We start from the raw sequence: 13,344 nt of genomic DNA, 5'->3' as shown, positions 1-13,344 counted from the left end.
CACAAAACGCCCGTGGGATCCTTCAACACTCGCACGAAAGCTGTAATCTCCACTTCATCATTCTCAATCGTCGGTCTATTCTTTCCGTTGGCAGGATCCGCTGTGTACAACTTTCGCAAGTCGACAAATCGAGTGAATCCCCAATCACATTCTTCAGCAACAAATCGATGATGCGCGTCTGAACAAGACAAAGGTTGATATTTTAGTTATTTTCTTCGCTCCGACGGAGAGTAGACTCACGGCTAGATGTTTGAATCGTGGGATCCCATGGATTCGAAATGGCCAGGCAGAATTGTGCACACGCATGCCATCCTTCAGGAGCTGTCTTTGGGTTCGCGTAATCCAAGTAGACGGAGACCATGTCGTTGGGCTGTCCGTTCGCGTTTCCTTGCGGAAACAACAAAATGCGCCTGAATCCTCAAATCAGCACCCTGTACACTGAGCATAATATCTAAAAATCAACCTACCACTTGTGCCCACCACAACTGAACTCTGGTCCAACTATTCTTTTCGGCTGTTGACTCCAGTGCTCAATTCGCCATGTTTGGTACTGGAAATCTTCAATTTCTAAGCCTAGATCTGGCATGCACTTGGCGGCATACGCTTCATCTGAATGAAAGAAAGAGTCGCGTTAGTAATATTATCGCTCAACCTTTCATGGTCCTTGTAAACAGATTAATGACGTACAGTCATGAACATTTGGGATGTCATCGACTTCCATTGGAGCCGGACTTTCGTCTAGAATAATGTCCTGCACATCATTTGCGGGTTGCTGCTATATAACGGTAAGCGCTTCATCCAAATTGGATTAAACGGTCGAAAATGTGTTTGAGACACCAGCAAAGCCGATTGTTACTCACCATCTTGGATCGAACCGCGTTGTTGGGCGGCAAGAGAGGCGGTAAAAGACGTCAGGCGTCACGCTGGTGTGGGGGGCGGGTGCGAATTTGCGTGGCTCGGGGGTAAGCCGAAAGGTGATTGAGTGGCGGCTGACTGTATTCTTGCAGGAAGGAAGGAAAGGAAGAATGGATGCTGGCGAGGATGATGCAGTCGATGAGGAACAGACCACGCTCGAGATTGACAGAGACACCTCACTCAGCATCGCGAGGCTGACCACCGCTTCATCGTCAGCGTAAGCCCCGGAGACACTCGGCATTATCCTCGGCATTTACTCAGTGGCGTCGACATCTCGTCCAAATTCCTTCATCTGATTTTTCACGTCTCTCTTTTCGTTTCCTCTTCTTCATCTCTTTGCATCACCCAGCTCTTTCGGCATGCAGCCACTATTATAGAAACTCTTTTTCGTTCCTGATGTCGTTATCTACACACCACATTCCATCCAACCCGCGGTTCTTAGATCCACGACTAGGAGGATCATCGCCCTTTCCTCCGTTCCTCCTCCAAGTAGGTTGAGCGGAGCATGAGGTTAGTGGGTCCTCCGCCAGCCCTGCCAGGCTGTGCGATTGGTCGCTGTATGAGTCAACCCGTGGAAGAGCATTGCCCGTGGTAACTGTGCCCCATCACGTTCTGCTCGTTTTGAGCGGGATTGTTGCGGTCGGTCTACTGATCTGCCATGCCGTTTTGGCTAGGTGGATGGGCTGCTGGTAGGTGGTGCCAGGTCTGACTGTCTCATGTCGGTCTGGATAACCTTTGTAGCAGAAATCTTTTGACTCTTCGTATATTCTAGCTTTGTGAGTATCCTTTCCTTTTACTTTTTTCATCGCCTTCCTATCCATCACATCGTATGATGATACAACCTCCTAATCGTATTCACACTGTGCGACTCTTCGGAGCATGCGCGTAACCTTCCTTACAACGGTATCTGATACTATCTTATTTTTCTCTTATGTTCTCAACTGGTCGAAACGTTCTGTTGCTGACAATTGAAAAGATTCTCTAGGTCGAATTACTTGTGTAAACATCAGATATCACTGTCTCGCAGCTATATGCATGACCCTTTGTATTGCTATTTCTTCTCTGCCATTTGCTTGACTCTTGGCAGCCTATCTCGACTGTCATTACCCCCTATTCACTCCCCCTCTGAAGAGTTCTCGTCTGCTTTTAGCACTTTGATGGCGAGCACTTTCATAAGGCTGGGAAAGAGCAAACTCGCCCTATGGATTTCGGCTTTGTCCTTGCATCAGCGGTGGACTGGGTCGATTGAAAGGGCGCGTACATTATTCTATAATCTCATGAGTATGCATTTATTGTTCGTGCTCGCCCTCACGTTGTCTTTTGTTACAGCTCATACTCGTAATTTCATATAATACACTATCTACAACGGGCTGCCTAAATGATACAGCGAACTCCTTGCCGAAACGTGTATCAAGCCAGACAGCACCTAGCACAAGCTTCAACCCCTTGCTTGAAGCCGTGCTCCCATTCCCAAGCAGCGCGGCCGAGCTTATGCCCCTGGCTTTCAAACTCTGCTTGACGCCTTATTGCCCACTGGTGCACAAAACCCATCTCGCTAGGTGATCCTTGGGTGCTCAAGAAGATGAGAGCATCGTCCCATCCTTGAGAGAATCCGGGAGCGTACATATCTGGATTGGGAGAACCGCCGTTTGCGGCCCAATAATCAGCGTGGGATTCTAGATTATTCAAAAGAATGTCCCATCAGTGCTTTTCGCATTTTGACAATTAGCGGGAGAGATTTGCTAAACCTACTATGTCCGTTCTGCAACTCTTGATCCTTGATATGACTGGGTGGTGTCCCTTTGAACTGTCTGCTTCCAACCCACCCAGGCAGAATCTCTGCCTGACTCGCATTGGTTGCTGACCAGCCAGCGTCCCATCCTTCACCTTTCTTGTAAGTCCAAAACCAATACCCCGCCGCGTGGGACTCGAATATCTCGAGCTGGGCGTGGACGAATGCCCGTCTCTGAGCGTCTTTCTCCCCGTCAGGCATTCCTTGAGGGAAGGACCGAGGGTCCAGGGAGGCAGACCATTCGCCCACGACGAGAGATCCTTTGGCGGCTTCGCATTGCTGGGCAAACCTACCTCTGAAACCAGATCTGAGATTGTTTGCATGATCTGTTCCGGTTTGACACTTGTCCTCATCGGTGAAACATCTGTAAAGGTGATGGTCTAGTACGACGAAATCGCCTCTCGATCCGACCCAACCAGCATAATGATCCGTATCCCATGCGTCTGAGCAGTAGATGGGAAAATCCGGCGGAGCGACTTTACGGACTTCGTCGATAGTCTTGCTGTACCATGACTGTAGTTTGCGGTTGTTTTGAGGCTCGTTGAGGAGTTCTAGGCCGACGATGTGGGGGACGGAAGCGAACTTGGATGCGAGAAAGCGAAGTGCAAGGGAGGTGGAGGCTTGGTTGGCATGGGTATCCCAGAATGATACTTTGCCGCGAGAAAGGCCGGCATGGGCTGTATAAAGGCAGTTATGGTTAATGATGCTGAACTGAAATGGCTACCTTGCTGTAAAAACTCACCATCCGGATTCTGAGCACCGGCCGCACCGTGCAGGTCTAATTGCAGTACGGTGAAAAGACGTCAGCGCCTAATGTTTTGAGAAGTGATCCGATGGCAAGTGTCAACTCAATGACTAACCTATAAGTACTCCTAAACCATAAGCTCCTGCCATCTCGACCGCTCTCTCGATTCGTCCCCAAGCGCCTTCAAAAACGTGGCGAAATGATTCAAAATCAGTGCCTTTCAAAACTTCGGGGAGAGGACCGCAGAGGTGATAGTATGCAATCTGAGCCCAACCAAGATACCATCAGCAAGTAAATATTATCCATATCTGTAGTAGGCTCACGGGTAGTCGAACACTGTTAAACCCCCTAGATGCAATCCATTTCATATCATCCTCGGTGATCCAAGTATCCCAGTGCTCCTCTAAAATCCTCTTTGCGTCCTTCCCACTAGCCACATCATAGTCACTTTGGCCAGGGGGTTTGGCGCCTTTGAAGACGTGAGGGCAGATCCACTGCTCCAGAGAAAACCATGATCCCAAATTGACACCTCGTTGCTTGCGGTAACGGAAGACTGCGTTAGGGCCGAGAGGGATTGAAGGAGGTGGAGGGGGAAAGTCGTAAGAAGGGGAGGATTGGGTGAATTGATCTTTGAACTTTGAGAGTACACCCATTGCTGAATGCTTGTGGATTGGGGTGGATAAACAGGTTGTGCTTTTGGCTGTGGGCGAGTGTTAATGTGAGATTTCTGGTTGGTATTGATAGGGGCCTGTGCACAAAATTCAAGGAACAGACCGGACGAATGTCTTTGTTGTGCAGAACGACGTCATGATCAACACGATACACTTCTTCCCTTCATCTTCGAGCCTAACTATAACATGTTCCTGGACGTCCAATCTTGTCGAGCCTAACCTGTGTTCTGCGTTAATCGAATTATCAGAGTCAACAACAAGTCACTCGCTTCGGAGATAAGCAGATTGACAGCGATTTCAGCCTCATTCAGTGCTCGTCGTAACGAAGCAAAAGGCGGATGCATCAGCTTACACTGTGCCCTCTTGGCCGCTCTCGAGTCGTCTCTCAAACCAAATACATCACGAGCAGACTTGAGAGAACGACGTTCACACCCAAAGACAAGTGGTAAAAGCGAGTAAATCCGTCGAAGTGATTTGATTCGTCGAGAAGCGCAAAATGCCGGTTATCTCTGTTACCGATAAGCCCGGAGATTTTGTATGGCTCGCACACCGGTTATTGGTTGGTGGAGGACTGTGGTGGAGGGTGATTTCCAACAATCCGTGTAGTTCCCACTGATATTTCCACAGATCAGACATTCTCGCCCTTTTCAGCCGACGGGGAGCCGATAGCCTCGAGACAACAACTGCATATATAAGACCTGCCTTCCCAGGTTTACCAGTGACTCCCACAGCTTTCACTTCCCAGCTCTTTCATCTATCAATCAGTCTGTTATCAACACTTGCACAAACGAGATAACGATACAATGTCTCTCCCTCAAGGCATCTACCTCACTGCTCCCATCCCCAAGGGCGGAGAGCACATCCTCTCTACCGAAGCTCTCGAGTTTCTCGCCTTGCTCCACAGGACATTCAACAAACGAAGGTTGGAGTTGTTAAAAAACCGTGAAAAGGTACAGGCCGAGCTGGACCAAGGCAAGCCCCTCTCCTTCCTCCCAGAGACCAGGGAGATTAGGGAGAACCTTGCTTGGAACTGTGCCCCTCCCGGTCCAGGACTTGAAGACCGTCGGTATGTCCTTTTCTTATTCCTATTAGCAGGGGCTGGAACTGAACAAGGATACAGAGTTGAGATCACTGGCCCAACTGACAGGAAGATGGTCATCAACGCTTTGAACTCTGGTGCCAAAACTTTTATGGCCGACTTTGAGGGTGAGTCGCTCGTTGATACTTGGGTGACACTGTTATACTGACAAACATTGAGGATAGACTCCAATTCTCCTACCTGGTCAAACATGGTTCTCGGACAGGTCAACCTTTACGATGCTATCCGGTAAGTTTCCTTCTTAATATCGTAAATATTCAAGGAGGGACTTGACCTGGAATAATAGACGACAAATTGACTTTGAAATCAATGGCAAGGCTTACAAGCTCTCCGAGAAGCCGGCTGTGCTTTTGGTCCGGTGAGTCATACATTCTAAAGCCCTCGACTTCTCCGTTAATATTTGCAATAAGACCTCGAGGATGGCACCTCCCCGAACCCCGTTTGATTATCGACGGTACTCCCATGTCCGGCTCCCTCTTCGACTTTGGTCTCTACTTTTTCCACAACGCCCGCGAACTCATCTCTCGAGGTTCTGGACCTTATTTCTACCTCCCCAAGATGGAGCACCACCTCGAAGCGCGTCTTTGGAACGATGCCTTCTGCCTTGCAACAAGTCATTTAGGTGTGCAGCAGGGTGTAATTAGGGCAACTGTTTTAATCGAGACTTTACCTGCGGCGTTCCAAATGGAAGAGATTTTGTATGAGTTGAAGGAACACTCTGCGGGTTTGAACTGTGGGCGATGGGATTATATCTTCAGTTTGTAAGTTGGTTACTGGTTTTTTGTGTCTGCTCTGGAAATGGGAATGATTACTGATGAGGAGTAGCATCAAGAAGCAACGTGCCCACAAGAACTGTGTCTTCCCTGACCGATCTGACGTTACCATGACCGTCCCCTTCATGGACGCCTACGTCCGCCTCCTCATCCAAACTTGTCATAAGTAAGCGCACAATTTGCCACTACCTCCCAATCCCATCCATTCCCTCCTAACCGACAGCTAACCACCGATAAACAGGCGAAAGGTCGCCGCCATGGGAGGCATGTCTGCCCAGATTCCTATCAAGAACGATCCCGCTGCCAATGAGCGTGCCATGTCCAAAGTTCGCGCCGATAAGCTCCGTGAAGTCACTGCGGGCCATGATGGCACATGGGTGGCTCACCCCGCGCTCATCTCCATCGCCCTTGAGATCTTTAACCAACACATGCCCGGTCCTAACCAGTACCACATCCGCCGCGAAGACGTTACTGTCACAGACAAGCAGATTGCCGACCCCTCTGTCCCTGGGAAGATTACAGAACAAGGGTTGAGGGATAATGTGAGCGCGGCTTTGTCGTATTGTGCGGCGTGGATTAGTGGGAATGGCTGTGTGCCGATTAATCATTTGATGGAGGACGCTGCGACGGCGGAGATTGCGAGGGTGCAGCTTTGGCAGTGGTGCAAGTATGGCTCCAAGACTGTATGTCTTCCTTACATCTTTTTTTGTTGTCTGCTCTATGGCTGAACTCTTCCTTTTTCTTTTTCTGGCAGGACTCCGGCAAAGACATCAATCCTTCTTACGTCCAAACTATTCTCTCTGAAGAAGCATCCAAAGTCTCAAAACTGCCTGGTATTGATCCATCACACGTCAAGATTGCGTCCGAGTACATGGCCCAGCAGGTCAAGGCCCAGTGGCCGAGTGATTTCTTGACAAGTGATTTGTTGGGGTACCTTGAAGGTGTCGGTACCAAGGGGGGCGCCAAGGCTAGCCTTTAAACTAAATATGTGGTTGAGTGAGTGCAGGAATATGTAATCAATGTACAAGTAAGAAGTATGCATAGTATTGAAGTCGTTCTTCCAAAAGGATAGGGTGAGGATGAAGGAAGATAATTGCACATTTATTGAAGTGTTGGCAACCTCTTATTATAGTAGTCGGCCTCCCGTCACGCTCCAGCGGCAGTCTCTCCCGCAAAACAACAGTCTCTCCCGCAAAAAGTGCACGTGAGGTAATCTTATCTCGGGCAAGGAGGAGGGGGCCGACAACCGAACACTAATAAATAAATAAGCCGTAAGCCTTCCTCGAATTTTGGGAACACTGCCGGCGAGAACACTTGCAAAGCAAGATTGTTCAATGTTTAGGCACACCTTTCTCTATCTTGGCAATCCACGTGATTCGATCCAAATGGTACATCTATGTCATCCAGCACTCAAGAAAATGGATAAACTACTGTAATAAGTCACCGCGCAAACGACTGCGCTGAACCTTTTTTTTCCATCTTCTTCTTCTCGCCAAAATCATGAAATCGGTGACCTCCGTTAATCGATGATGTCATTCTGCCCAGCATAACACCGCCTTTGTATATGGTGCCTTGTATTTCGGCTAAAAAAGGTCGTTGCTGGCATGTTTAGAGGTCTGCGTGATGTTTACACAGCGACTGTGCGGTGCTATGCCCTGGCTTGATGCATGATGGGTGGCAACGAATGGAGTGGATATAAGCGGCCAACATCTTCTCTTTTCGCTTTTCTTTTACATTACACGACAAGACTTTCCACTCCGACTTTGAATCGACCCTCGGAAATACTAGATCCTTTGATTCGAAGGTGAGTCGAAGTAAGCCAGATGTTTGGATGTTTGGTTCGTAGCTTCTTGAGCTGACAGTTTCCTGCCTTCTTAGCTATCGCATTGCAGACTAGTTCTCGAACACCCTTACTAGTGCTTTCGACCTCCCAATACTCACTTTCTTTCCCTACCTTCACGCGGACATTCACAATTAAACTCCCATCATGGGTTTTGGTCCAATCCACTGCGGGTCATTTTTGCTGTTATCAGCGGCTGTGCTCTTACTAGTTGCAACCAGTAAGTTTCCATCTCTTTGATAACGACGTTGGGCAAATCTGACTTTTCGTGTCGTTCTCAGTTTCTGCACCCGTCATAGACCATATATCCTTCCTTGATATCACGACAGGATCATCAAAAGCAACATTTGGTGTCTTTGGATATTGCTCAAATATCATTGTAGGTACCGTTCACCCCCTTCATGACGAACACTCGCTGACATTTCATCAGGGCTCAGATACATGTAGTCAAAGACAAATCGGCTATGATATCGCCGATGTGACTGGTAACCTCACTGATTATACCTATGTCAACAACTCTCTTGAAAATGTTACGAAAGCCTTCATCCTTCACCCCATTGCATGTGGTATCGCCTTCCTATCTTTCCTCATCGCTCTCTGCTCAGATCGTCTCGGTTTCCTGTTCGCCGCTTTTATTGCTCTCTTGGCATTCATCGTCTCCCTCGTCGCGATGATCATCGACTTTGTTGTCTTTGGACTTGTCAAGCATGAAATCAATAAGAATACCAGTGCGGACGCAGACTTCGCAGCCGCTATCTGGTTGGTGTTGGCAGCCACGATCATCTTGTTCTTCTCAACATTTGTGGTGTGCTTCTCTTGCTGCACTAACAGGAGGAGGGTGCGGGATAGGGAGTATCAGGCGGGGCCAATGAGTGAAAAGAGGTGGTGGCATCGGGCGTAAGAAGGGAATCTCGGTTTTGATAGATCGTCGCGTTATGATATGTATCTAATATATTTCGATGTCACCGTCTGTATTTGACGGGCTTTATTATGCGAATCAAAGTGCCAGATCATCTGGGAGCGGGCAAGAAGATCCTTCCTCTTTAAAACTAAAGTGACAGCCATGTCAAAATCAATGGATGTGACAGGATATCATCCAGCGAGACGTACTTGTCGAACATTTAATTGTTTGCTTCTGTCCTGTGTCGCTGTGAACGTGTTCGGCATGATGGTCAAGCGCCTTTCCAAATCATGGAGTCTGTTGACCAGGATAGATTGCTATCATCGCGCTTGGAGTGTTAACTGATGGACATCTAGCAAAGGAGGAGAGGATGGAAGATTTACTGATCAGAACGGAACGTTTCATTCTTCATTATTATGCCGAGTCAAGACGTTTGTATCCAACTTACCTCATGAAGGAGGATTGTGTCCAGTTCTGATTAGCTTTGGGGCATCCATCCACTTGTCTCTCCTGTACTTATATACCGTATCATATATAAATTGTTGTACGAATTCAAATTGGCGCAGCCGAAAAATGTGATTGCTTAATGACCACATCCCCAAGATTTTTGAAGTCCGTACATACCTGAGTGGCATTTCGCATGGGTTGTTTGGTAAAAAGCGACAGGAATGGCTTAAGATTAAGAGCGATACGACTTTGATCACCACATTCACGAGTACAACTTCTTTTTTTCGGAACATGTGAATCATACCTTACATACACACCATCGCACCCAAGCATTGAGCGCGTTAGCAACTAAACCTAGATCTAGTAATCCTAGTAATCCCATCCCAATCCATTCATTCACCATCCAGCATGATAGCGAGGAACTCTTCCAAGTTGATCTCCCCATCCTGATCAAGGTCAAATTCGTCTATCATTGCTTGCCTATAGAGAGTCAATTTTCGATTATCAGCGAACAGTTCCCTTCCCAGCGTAGGTCAATTTGAGGTGTTTTCCGAGAGGATACGCACAGCTCTTCTTCACCGAGAGTCTCGCCCAGCTCTCGTGCTACTCTTCTTAGGTTCTTGAGCGAGATTTTTCCGGTTCTGTCGTCGTCAAACAGTTCAAACGCTCGTCTGAGCTCATGCTCCGGATTTCGAGCGAGGATCTTTTCTGTCACTGTTAAGACGTGGTTTGTTGTTAGCTTATATACTTCCATGTCTTCATAATGGGCTCCTCTTTCAACCTTGTCGCATCGCAGCTCTTCATTCCCAGGAAACAAAAGGGACACGCACTAATCCTCTCAAACGCCAAAAAATCCATCAACCCATCTTCCCCCCCATGTTCCTTCAACAATTTCATGACCTCCCCTTTCTTCACATCGAATCCCAAAGCACGCATAGCGACTTTCAATTCATGGTAATCGATAGCCCCGTCCTTGTCCACGTCGAAAAGTTCGAAAGCCTCCTTGATTTCCCCGCGTTGGTCTTCGGTCAGTGAGCGGGAATTGGATGTGGTAGCGTGTGAGTGGGGTAAAGGGAGGGTAGCGGGACGCCTGGATTTGGGTTTGGTGTAGTGCGACATTGGTGGTAGTTGCAAATAGGAAGAAGTATGAGATGAAATAAGAGGTAAATGGTGACGATGGTTTAATACTAGTTTTGTTGTTGTTTCCAGCAGACGCGTAAATAGAAAACGCGTCCTGGTGTGGACATTATTACGTAACTATTTACCACACTAACACAACAGCAGCAACAGCAGATACCAGATACTCATCGTATCGCCAACAGAGTTGGAATTCAATCTCGTCTTTCATCCCCATCTCTTCTTTCCATCCTGCCCTCATCCTTTATATTGCACATCATCTTGTATTTTTGTCTTTTTACCTTAACAAGTGCCTGTAAAGGAACATGTTGTCCAGCCCTCGCCATTTTCTTAACACTTTTCATACGTCTTCGCATCGATCAACCAACGCCTCTCAAACCTCTTTCACCTCTTACGCCGCATCGCACACCACCCAAGATACCCATCGCGCAAACTCATGTTCAAGCTCTAACTTCAGATCTCACTCGTATTCCCGCTCACCTCATGCCCCTGCATCTACTTCTGCTGCAGACCCTGACTTTGCACCTTCCATTTACCACTCGATTCATCTTCGCCATGAAAGAGGAGAAGGATCGACATTGCAAGGAAGCGTGACTTCGCATACCTCGAAGGGCTTGTTGTTTAAGAACCCGTTTAAGAAGAATAATGATTTGGTCTCTCAGCTGGAACGGGCAGAGCGGGTTGGGAAGGATCGGGAAAGGCAGAAGGAACGGGTAAAACAGAGGGAGAAAGAGAAGGAGAAGGAGAGGGAGGGAGAGATGGGGGAGTCATCGAGAAGGCCAGGCTTGATGAAACAGGGGACCGCTATGATGAAGAGGAGATTTTCGATTACAAGAAATGATGTGAAGGCTGTTGTCACACCCACGCCGAAAGCGGGAGGGAATCAAATGTACGGAGGTGCGGATGAAGATGAGGAGGTAATGATTATCGTTGGGAATCAAGTAAGCTTTGCCTATCTCGCTTGAATAACAGTGGGGATTTGATAGTAAATTGTCTGATATTGGAATAACGAAAATAGGATGAGATCCGCGATTTCCATCTACCAACTCAAAGGCCGGTGTCACCAATTATTACAGGCGATTTCCTCAAGACTCCTAGTAGAGTGAGAACATCTTTGTCACCATCTCTTGGTGAAAGTAAAACATCATCCCGACCATCTCCGTCTTCTTTTTCTCCTCAATTGTTACCTGAACACACACCTGAAGATCCTATTGATCTCGATATCTTTGATTCTTTCGCTCCCTTTCCAAATTATGATACCAATCTTGACGCGGACGCGATCAGTGCCTTTACTGCCGACGCTACCCCGAAGAAAGCTGTGAGATCGACTACTTGGCAAGTAAAGGCAAGACCTAAGAGCATCTACGTCAAACGGCTCAGCAAGAGGTTTGGCAAGACGAATAATACGGTAGCATCCCCAAAACTATCTAACGGCGAGATCCATCCTTCCCTCGCGCACCCCCTGCACGCAAAGCCTCTGTTTGCTGAGTCTTCTTTGCAAGCCGCACCCACACCCGCGCACCAGGCTTCTCGGCATATCCCTACCAAGGAAGAATTGATGAACAGGCCTCTTCCACCACATACACCTCAGGGCCTTCCGAGCCGATATCGACCCAATGGAACGACTATATTTGATATTTACCCCGACGAAGATTTGGATTATCACCCGATTCCACCGCCAGGGACTCGACAGATTGCCCGTATTGGCCCTAACGTCATTCCCAATTCAACCACCCATCTTCATCCGCATGGCGCTATGGCCGATGCTAACACCAATACCAACCTCAATCGCGCCCGCAATACTCATGTTGATACTCGACGGAGGACCATCGCCCCTCGATCTTCACGCGTATTTGATATCCCCAACGCCCTATACGACCTTTGGCAGTACGGAATGGACGAACCGGAAATAATGGATCTCTCATTTGATGAAGAAGAGTTGGAGCGAAAAAGAATATTACCAATGTTTGTCCATGTTCGGTCGACCGGCAAGCGACTTGTTAAGGACACTCGAATCCAATCTCCTGGTTCCTATACTCGAAATCAAGGACGCAAGATGGGAAAGAATGAAGTTGCGCGATCGAATGACAGGATACGGAATGATCTGACCGGTAGCCCGATAACGACGGGGAATAATACGTTTATGGTGGAAATTTCACCGGCAAGTTTAGATTCTGGTTCGAAAAGCTCACTAAATTCTCGAGTGTCTCAACTCTCTGAAGTATCTGATGGATCTCAAATGTCTGAAGGAATGGGAGGATCAGGAGCGTCGGGTGGATCACGAGGGTCAAGGGATGATAGTATAGGGCTGTTAGTACATGGGAAAGTGGAGACGGCGAGCAAGATGTCGTTGAGGTATGCGACCCCTCGGGCGGCTGGGAGGGATTTGAAGGAGGATATGAGAACGGATGGTATGGCGAGTAGTAGGTTCTTCCTTTTCTTTCTTACCCCTCTCCTTTTTCCAATCCAGGCCGTGGTTATACTTGGCCTGAGCGAAGTAGAGTTTAAGTTGGACTGATATAATCTTAGGTGCTTCTGTTATGACATCTTCGGTCTCCCAAGCTTCGCAAATTTCAGGAGTATGGGATTATGCGGCGTTAATCGATGATCGTGACCATACATCACCTCAAGATGAAATTTTCACTCGGGACCAAGTCCAAACCCAAACTCAAAGCCGAACGACGTCAGCTGTACACACACGAAATGAAGCAAAAGCAAAAGCACAAGGTCAAAGACAACAGGGAAAAGGGGAAGAAGTGCATCCTGATGGTGATATGGCAAGGGAAATGGCGTTTGAAGATGCTGAGTCGGTACCTGATATGGTGCTTGACCGAGATTCGGTGTTTGAGCACGCGCTTTGAGAGGAGAGGTATGTCTTCGTATGTCTTTGTTCTCTTCTCTTTGTCCTTGTGTCGGTCGATGTAGCTTGTCCCTTATGTAGCTTGGTGGTTTGGTTCTTCCGACGATAAAATGAAAAGATATTGAAATATGCATCCCTGTATCTTGCATGGGAAACACGTGGGG

General features: G+C 47.8%; 6 protein-coding genes across 6 annotated transcripts in view; 3 read left to right on the top strand and 3 right to left on the bottom strand.

The window, feature by feature from the left end:
• CNH02890 (ubiquitin carboxyl-terminal hydrolase 5, putative) overlaps window positions 1–1,060 on the bottom strand; it is a 4,854-nt gene extending 3,794 nt beyond the window's left edge. Inside the window, exons 1-5 of the mRNA XM_572460.2 lie at window positions 861–1,060; window positions 688–775; window positions 468–609; window positions 241–410; window positions 1–178 (exon numbers count right to left, since the gene is read on the bottom strand). The exon at window positions 1–178 is cut by the window's left edge and continues 15 nt beyond it. Of these exons, the coding sequence (XP_572460.1) occupies window positions 1–178; window positions 241–410; window positions 468–609; window positions 688–775; window positions 861–863 (581 nt within the window). The 5' untranslated portion in view covers window positions 864–1,060. The remainder of the gene's footprint in view (window positions 179–240; window positions 411–467; window positions 610–687; window positions 776–860) is intronic.
• Window positions 1,061–2,191: 1,131 nt separating this feature from the next.
• On the bottom strand, window positions 2,192–4,231 carry CNH02900 (cytoplasm protein, putative). The gene is made up of 5 exons (XM_572461.2): window positions 3,776–4,231; window positions 3,568–3,715; window positions 3,450–3,485; window positions 2,668–3,384; window positions 2,192–2,591 (listed from the first exon to the last, which is right to left on the bottom strand). Exons 1-5 carry the CDS (start codon window positions 4,103–4,105, stop codon window positions 2,326–2,328), a joined length of 1,497 nt encoding a protein of 498 aa, XP_572461.1. The 5' UTR covers window positions 4,106–4,231; the 3' UTR covers window positions 2,192–2,325.
• A 517-nt stretch (window positions 4,232–4,748) lies between these two features.
• On the top strand, window positions 4,749–7,051 carry CNH02910 (malate synthase, putative). The gene is made up of 8 exons (XM_572462.2): window positions 4,749–5,189; window positions 5,244–5,329; window positions 5,387–5,450; window positions 5,509–5,580; window positions 5,633–5,983; window positions 6,048–6,161; window positions 6,237–6,678; window positions 6,750–7,051. The coding sequence occupies exons 1-8, from the start codon at window positions 4,927–4,929 to the stop codon at window positions 6,972–6,974; spliced, it is 1,617 nt and encodes a 538-aa protein (XP_572462.1). The 5' UTR covers window positions 4,749–4,926; the 3' UTR covers window positions 6,975–7,051.
• A 650-nt stretch (window positions 7,052–7,701) lies between these two features.
• On the top strand, window positions 7,702–8,846 carry CNH02920 (conserved hypothetical protein). Its single transcript, XM_024657717.1, has 4 exons — window positions 7,702–7,799; window positions 7,874–8,055; window positions 8,117–8,214; window positions 8,266–8,846. Exons 2-4 carry the CDS (start codon window positions 7,983–7,985, stop codon window positions 8,734–8,736), a joined length of 642 nt encoding a protein of 213 aa, XP_024513387.1. The 5' UTR covers window positions 7,702–7,799; window positions 7,874–7,982; the 3' UTR covers window positions 8,737–8,846.
• Window positions 8,847–9,459: 613 nt separating this feature from the next.
• CNH02930 (EF-hand calcium-binding protein, Caltractin-cdc31 subfamily, putative) lies at window positions 9,460–10,366 on the bottom strand. The gene is made up of 3 exons (XM_572464.2): window positions 10,014–10,366; window positions 9,750–9,897; window positions 9,460–9,663 (listed from the first exon to the last, which is right to left on the bottom strand). Exons 1-3 carry the CDS (start codon window positions 10,300–10,302, stop codon window positions 9,576–9,578), a joined length of 525 nt encoding a protein of 174 aa, XP_572464.1. The 5' UTR covers window positions 10,303–10,366; the 3' UTR covers window positions 9,460–9,575.
• Window positions 10,367–10,532: 166 nt separating this feature from the next.
• Window positions 10,533–13,314, top strand: CNH02940 (hypothetical protein). The gene is made up of 3 exons (XM_572567.2): window positions 10,533–11,261; window positions 11,339–12,743; window positions 12,850–13,314. Exons 1-3 carry the CDS (start codon window positions 10,626–10,628, stop codon window positions 13,179–13,181), a joined length of 2,373 nt encoding a protein of 790 aa, XP_572567.1. The 5' UTR covers window positions 10,533–10,625; the 3' UTR covers window positions 13,182–13,314.
• The last annotated feature ends 30 nt before the right edge of the window (window positions 13,315–13,344 follow it).

Source organism: Cryptococcus neoformans (genome assembly GCF_000091045.1).
Source record: "Cryptococcus neoformans var. neoformans JEC21 chromosome 8 sequence".
NCBI lineage: Eukaryota > Fungi > Basidiomycota > Tremellomycetes > Tremellales > Cryptococcaceae > Cryptococcus > Cryptococcus deneoformans.
This window is presented reverse-complemented; position numbering and strand designations above follow the sequence as displayed.

What these genes read in the sequence shown, in the direction of transcription:
- CNH02900 (XM_572461.2), bottom strand. Translation starts at nt 4,105, where the DNA reads ATGGGTGTACTCTCAAAGTTCAAAGATCAATTCACCCAATCCTCCCCT. An exon ending in CGGTGCTCAGAATCCGGATG is followed by an intron (nt 3,385 to 3,449) that starts GTGAGTTTTTAC and finishes GCCTTTATACAG; the next exon opens with CCCATGCCGGCCTTTCTCGC. An exon ending in AGAGTTGCAGAACGGACATA is followed by an intron (nt 2,592 to 2,667) that starts GTAGGTTTAGCA and finishes TGAATAATCTAG; the next exon opens with AATCCCACGCTGATTATTGG.
- CNH02940 (XM_572567.2), top strand. Translation starts at nt 10,626, where the DNA reads ATGTTGTCCAGCCCTCGCCATTTTCTTAACACTTTTCATACGTCTTCG. An exon ending in TGATTATCGTTGGGAATCAA is followed by an intron (nt 11,262 to 11,338) that starts GTAAGCTTTGCC and finishes TAACGAAAATAG; the next exon opens with GATGAGATCCGCGATTTCCA. An exon ending in AACGGATGGTATGGCGAGTA is followed by an intron (nt 12,744 to 12,849) that starts GTAGGTTCTTCC and finishes ATATAATCTTAG; the next exon opens with GTGCTTCTGTTATGACATCT.
- CNH02910 (XM_572462.2), top strand. Translation starts at nt 4,927, where the DNA reads ATGTCTCTCCCTCAAGGCATCTACCTCACTGCTCCCATCCCCAAGGGC. An exon ending in AACCTTTACGATGCTATCCG is followed by an intron (nt 5,451 to 5,508) that starts GTAAGTTTCCTT and finishes CTGGAATAATAG; the next exon opens with ACGACAAATTGACTTTGAAA. An exon ending in TGGGATTATATCTTCAGTTT is followed by an intron (nt 5,984 to 6,047) that starts GTAAGTTGGTTA and finishes GATGAGGAGTAG; the next exon opens with CATCAAGAAGCAACGTGCCC.
- CNH02930 (XM_572464.2), bottom strand. Translation starts at nt 10,302, where the DNA reads ATGTCGCACTACACCAAACCCAAATCCAGGCGTCCCGCTACCCTCCCT. An exon ending in TTTGGCGTTTGAGAGGATTA is followed by an intron (nt 9,898 to 10,013) that starts GTGCGTGTCCCT and finishes ACGTCTTAACAG; the next exon opens with TGACAGAAAAGATCCTCGCT. An exon ending in ACTCTCGGTGAAGAAGAGCT is followed by an intron (nt 9,664 to 9,749) that starts GTGCGTATCCTC and finishes GACTCTCTATAG; the next exon opens with GCAAGCAATGATAGACGAAT.
- CNH02920 (XM_024657717.1), top strand. Translation starts at nt 7,983, where the DNA reads ATGGGTTTTGGTCCAATCCACTGCGGGTCATTTTTGCTGTTATCAGCG. An exon ending in GCTCTTACTAGTTGCAACCA is followed by an intron (nt 8,056 to 8,116) that starts GTAAGTTTCCAT and finishes TGTCGTTCTCAG; the next exon opens with TTTCTGCACCCGTCATAGAC. An exon ending in GATATTGCTCAAATATCATT is followed by an intron (nt 8,215 to 8,265) that starts GTAGGTACCGTT and finishes ACATTTCATCAG; the next exon opens with GGCTCAGATACATGTAGTCA.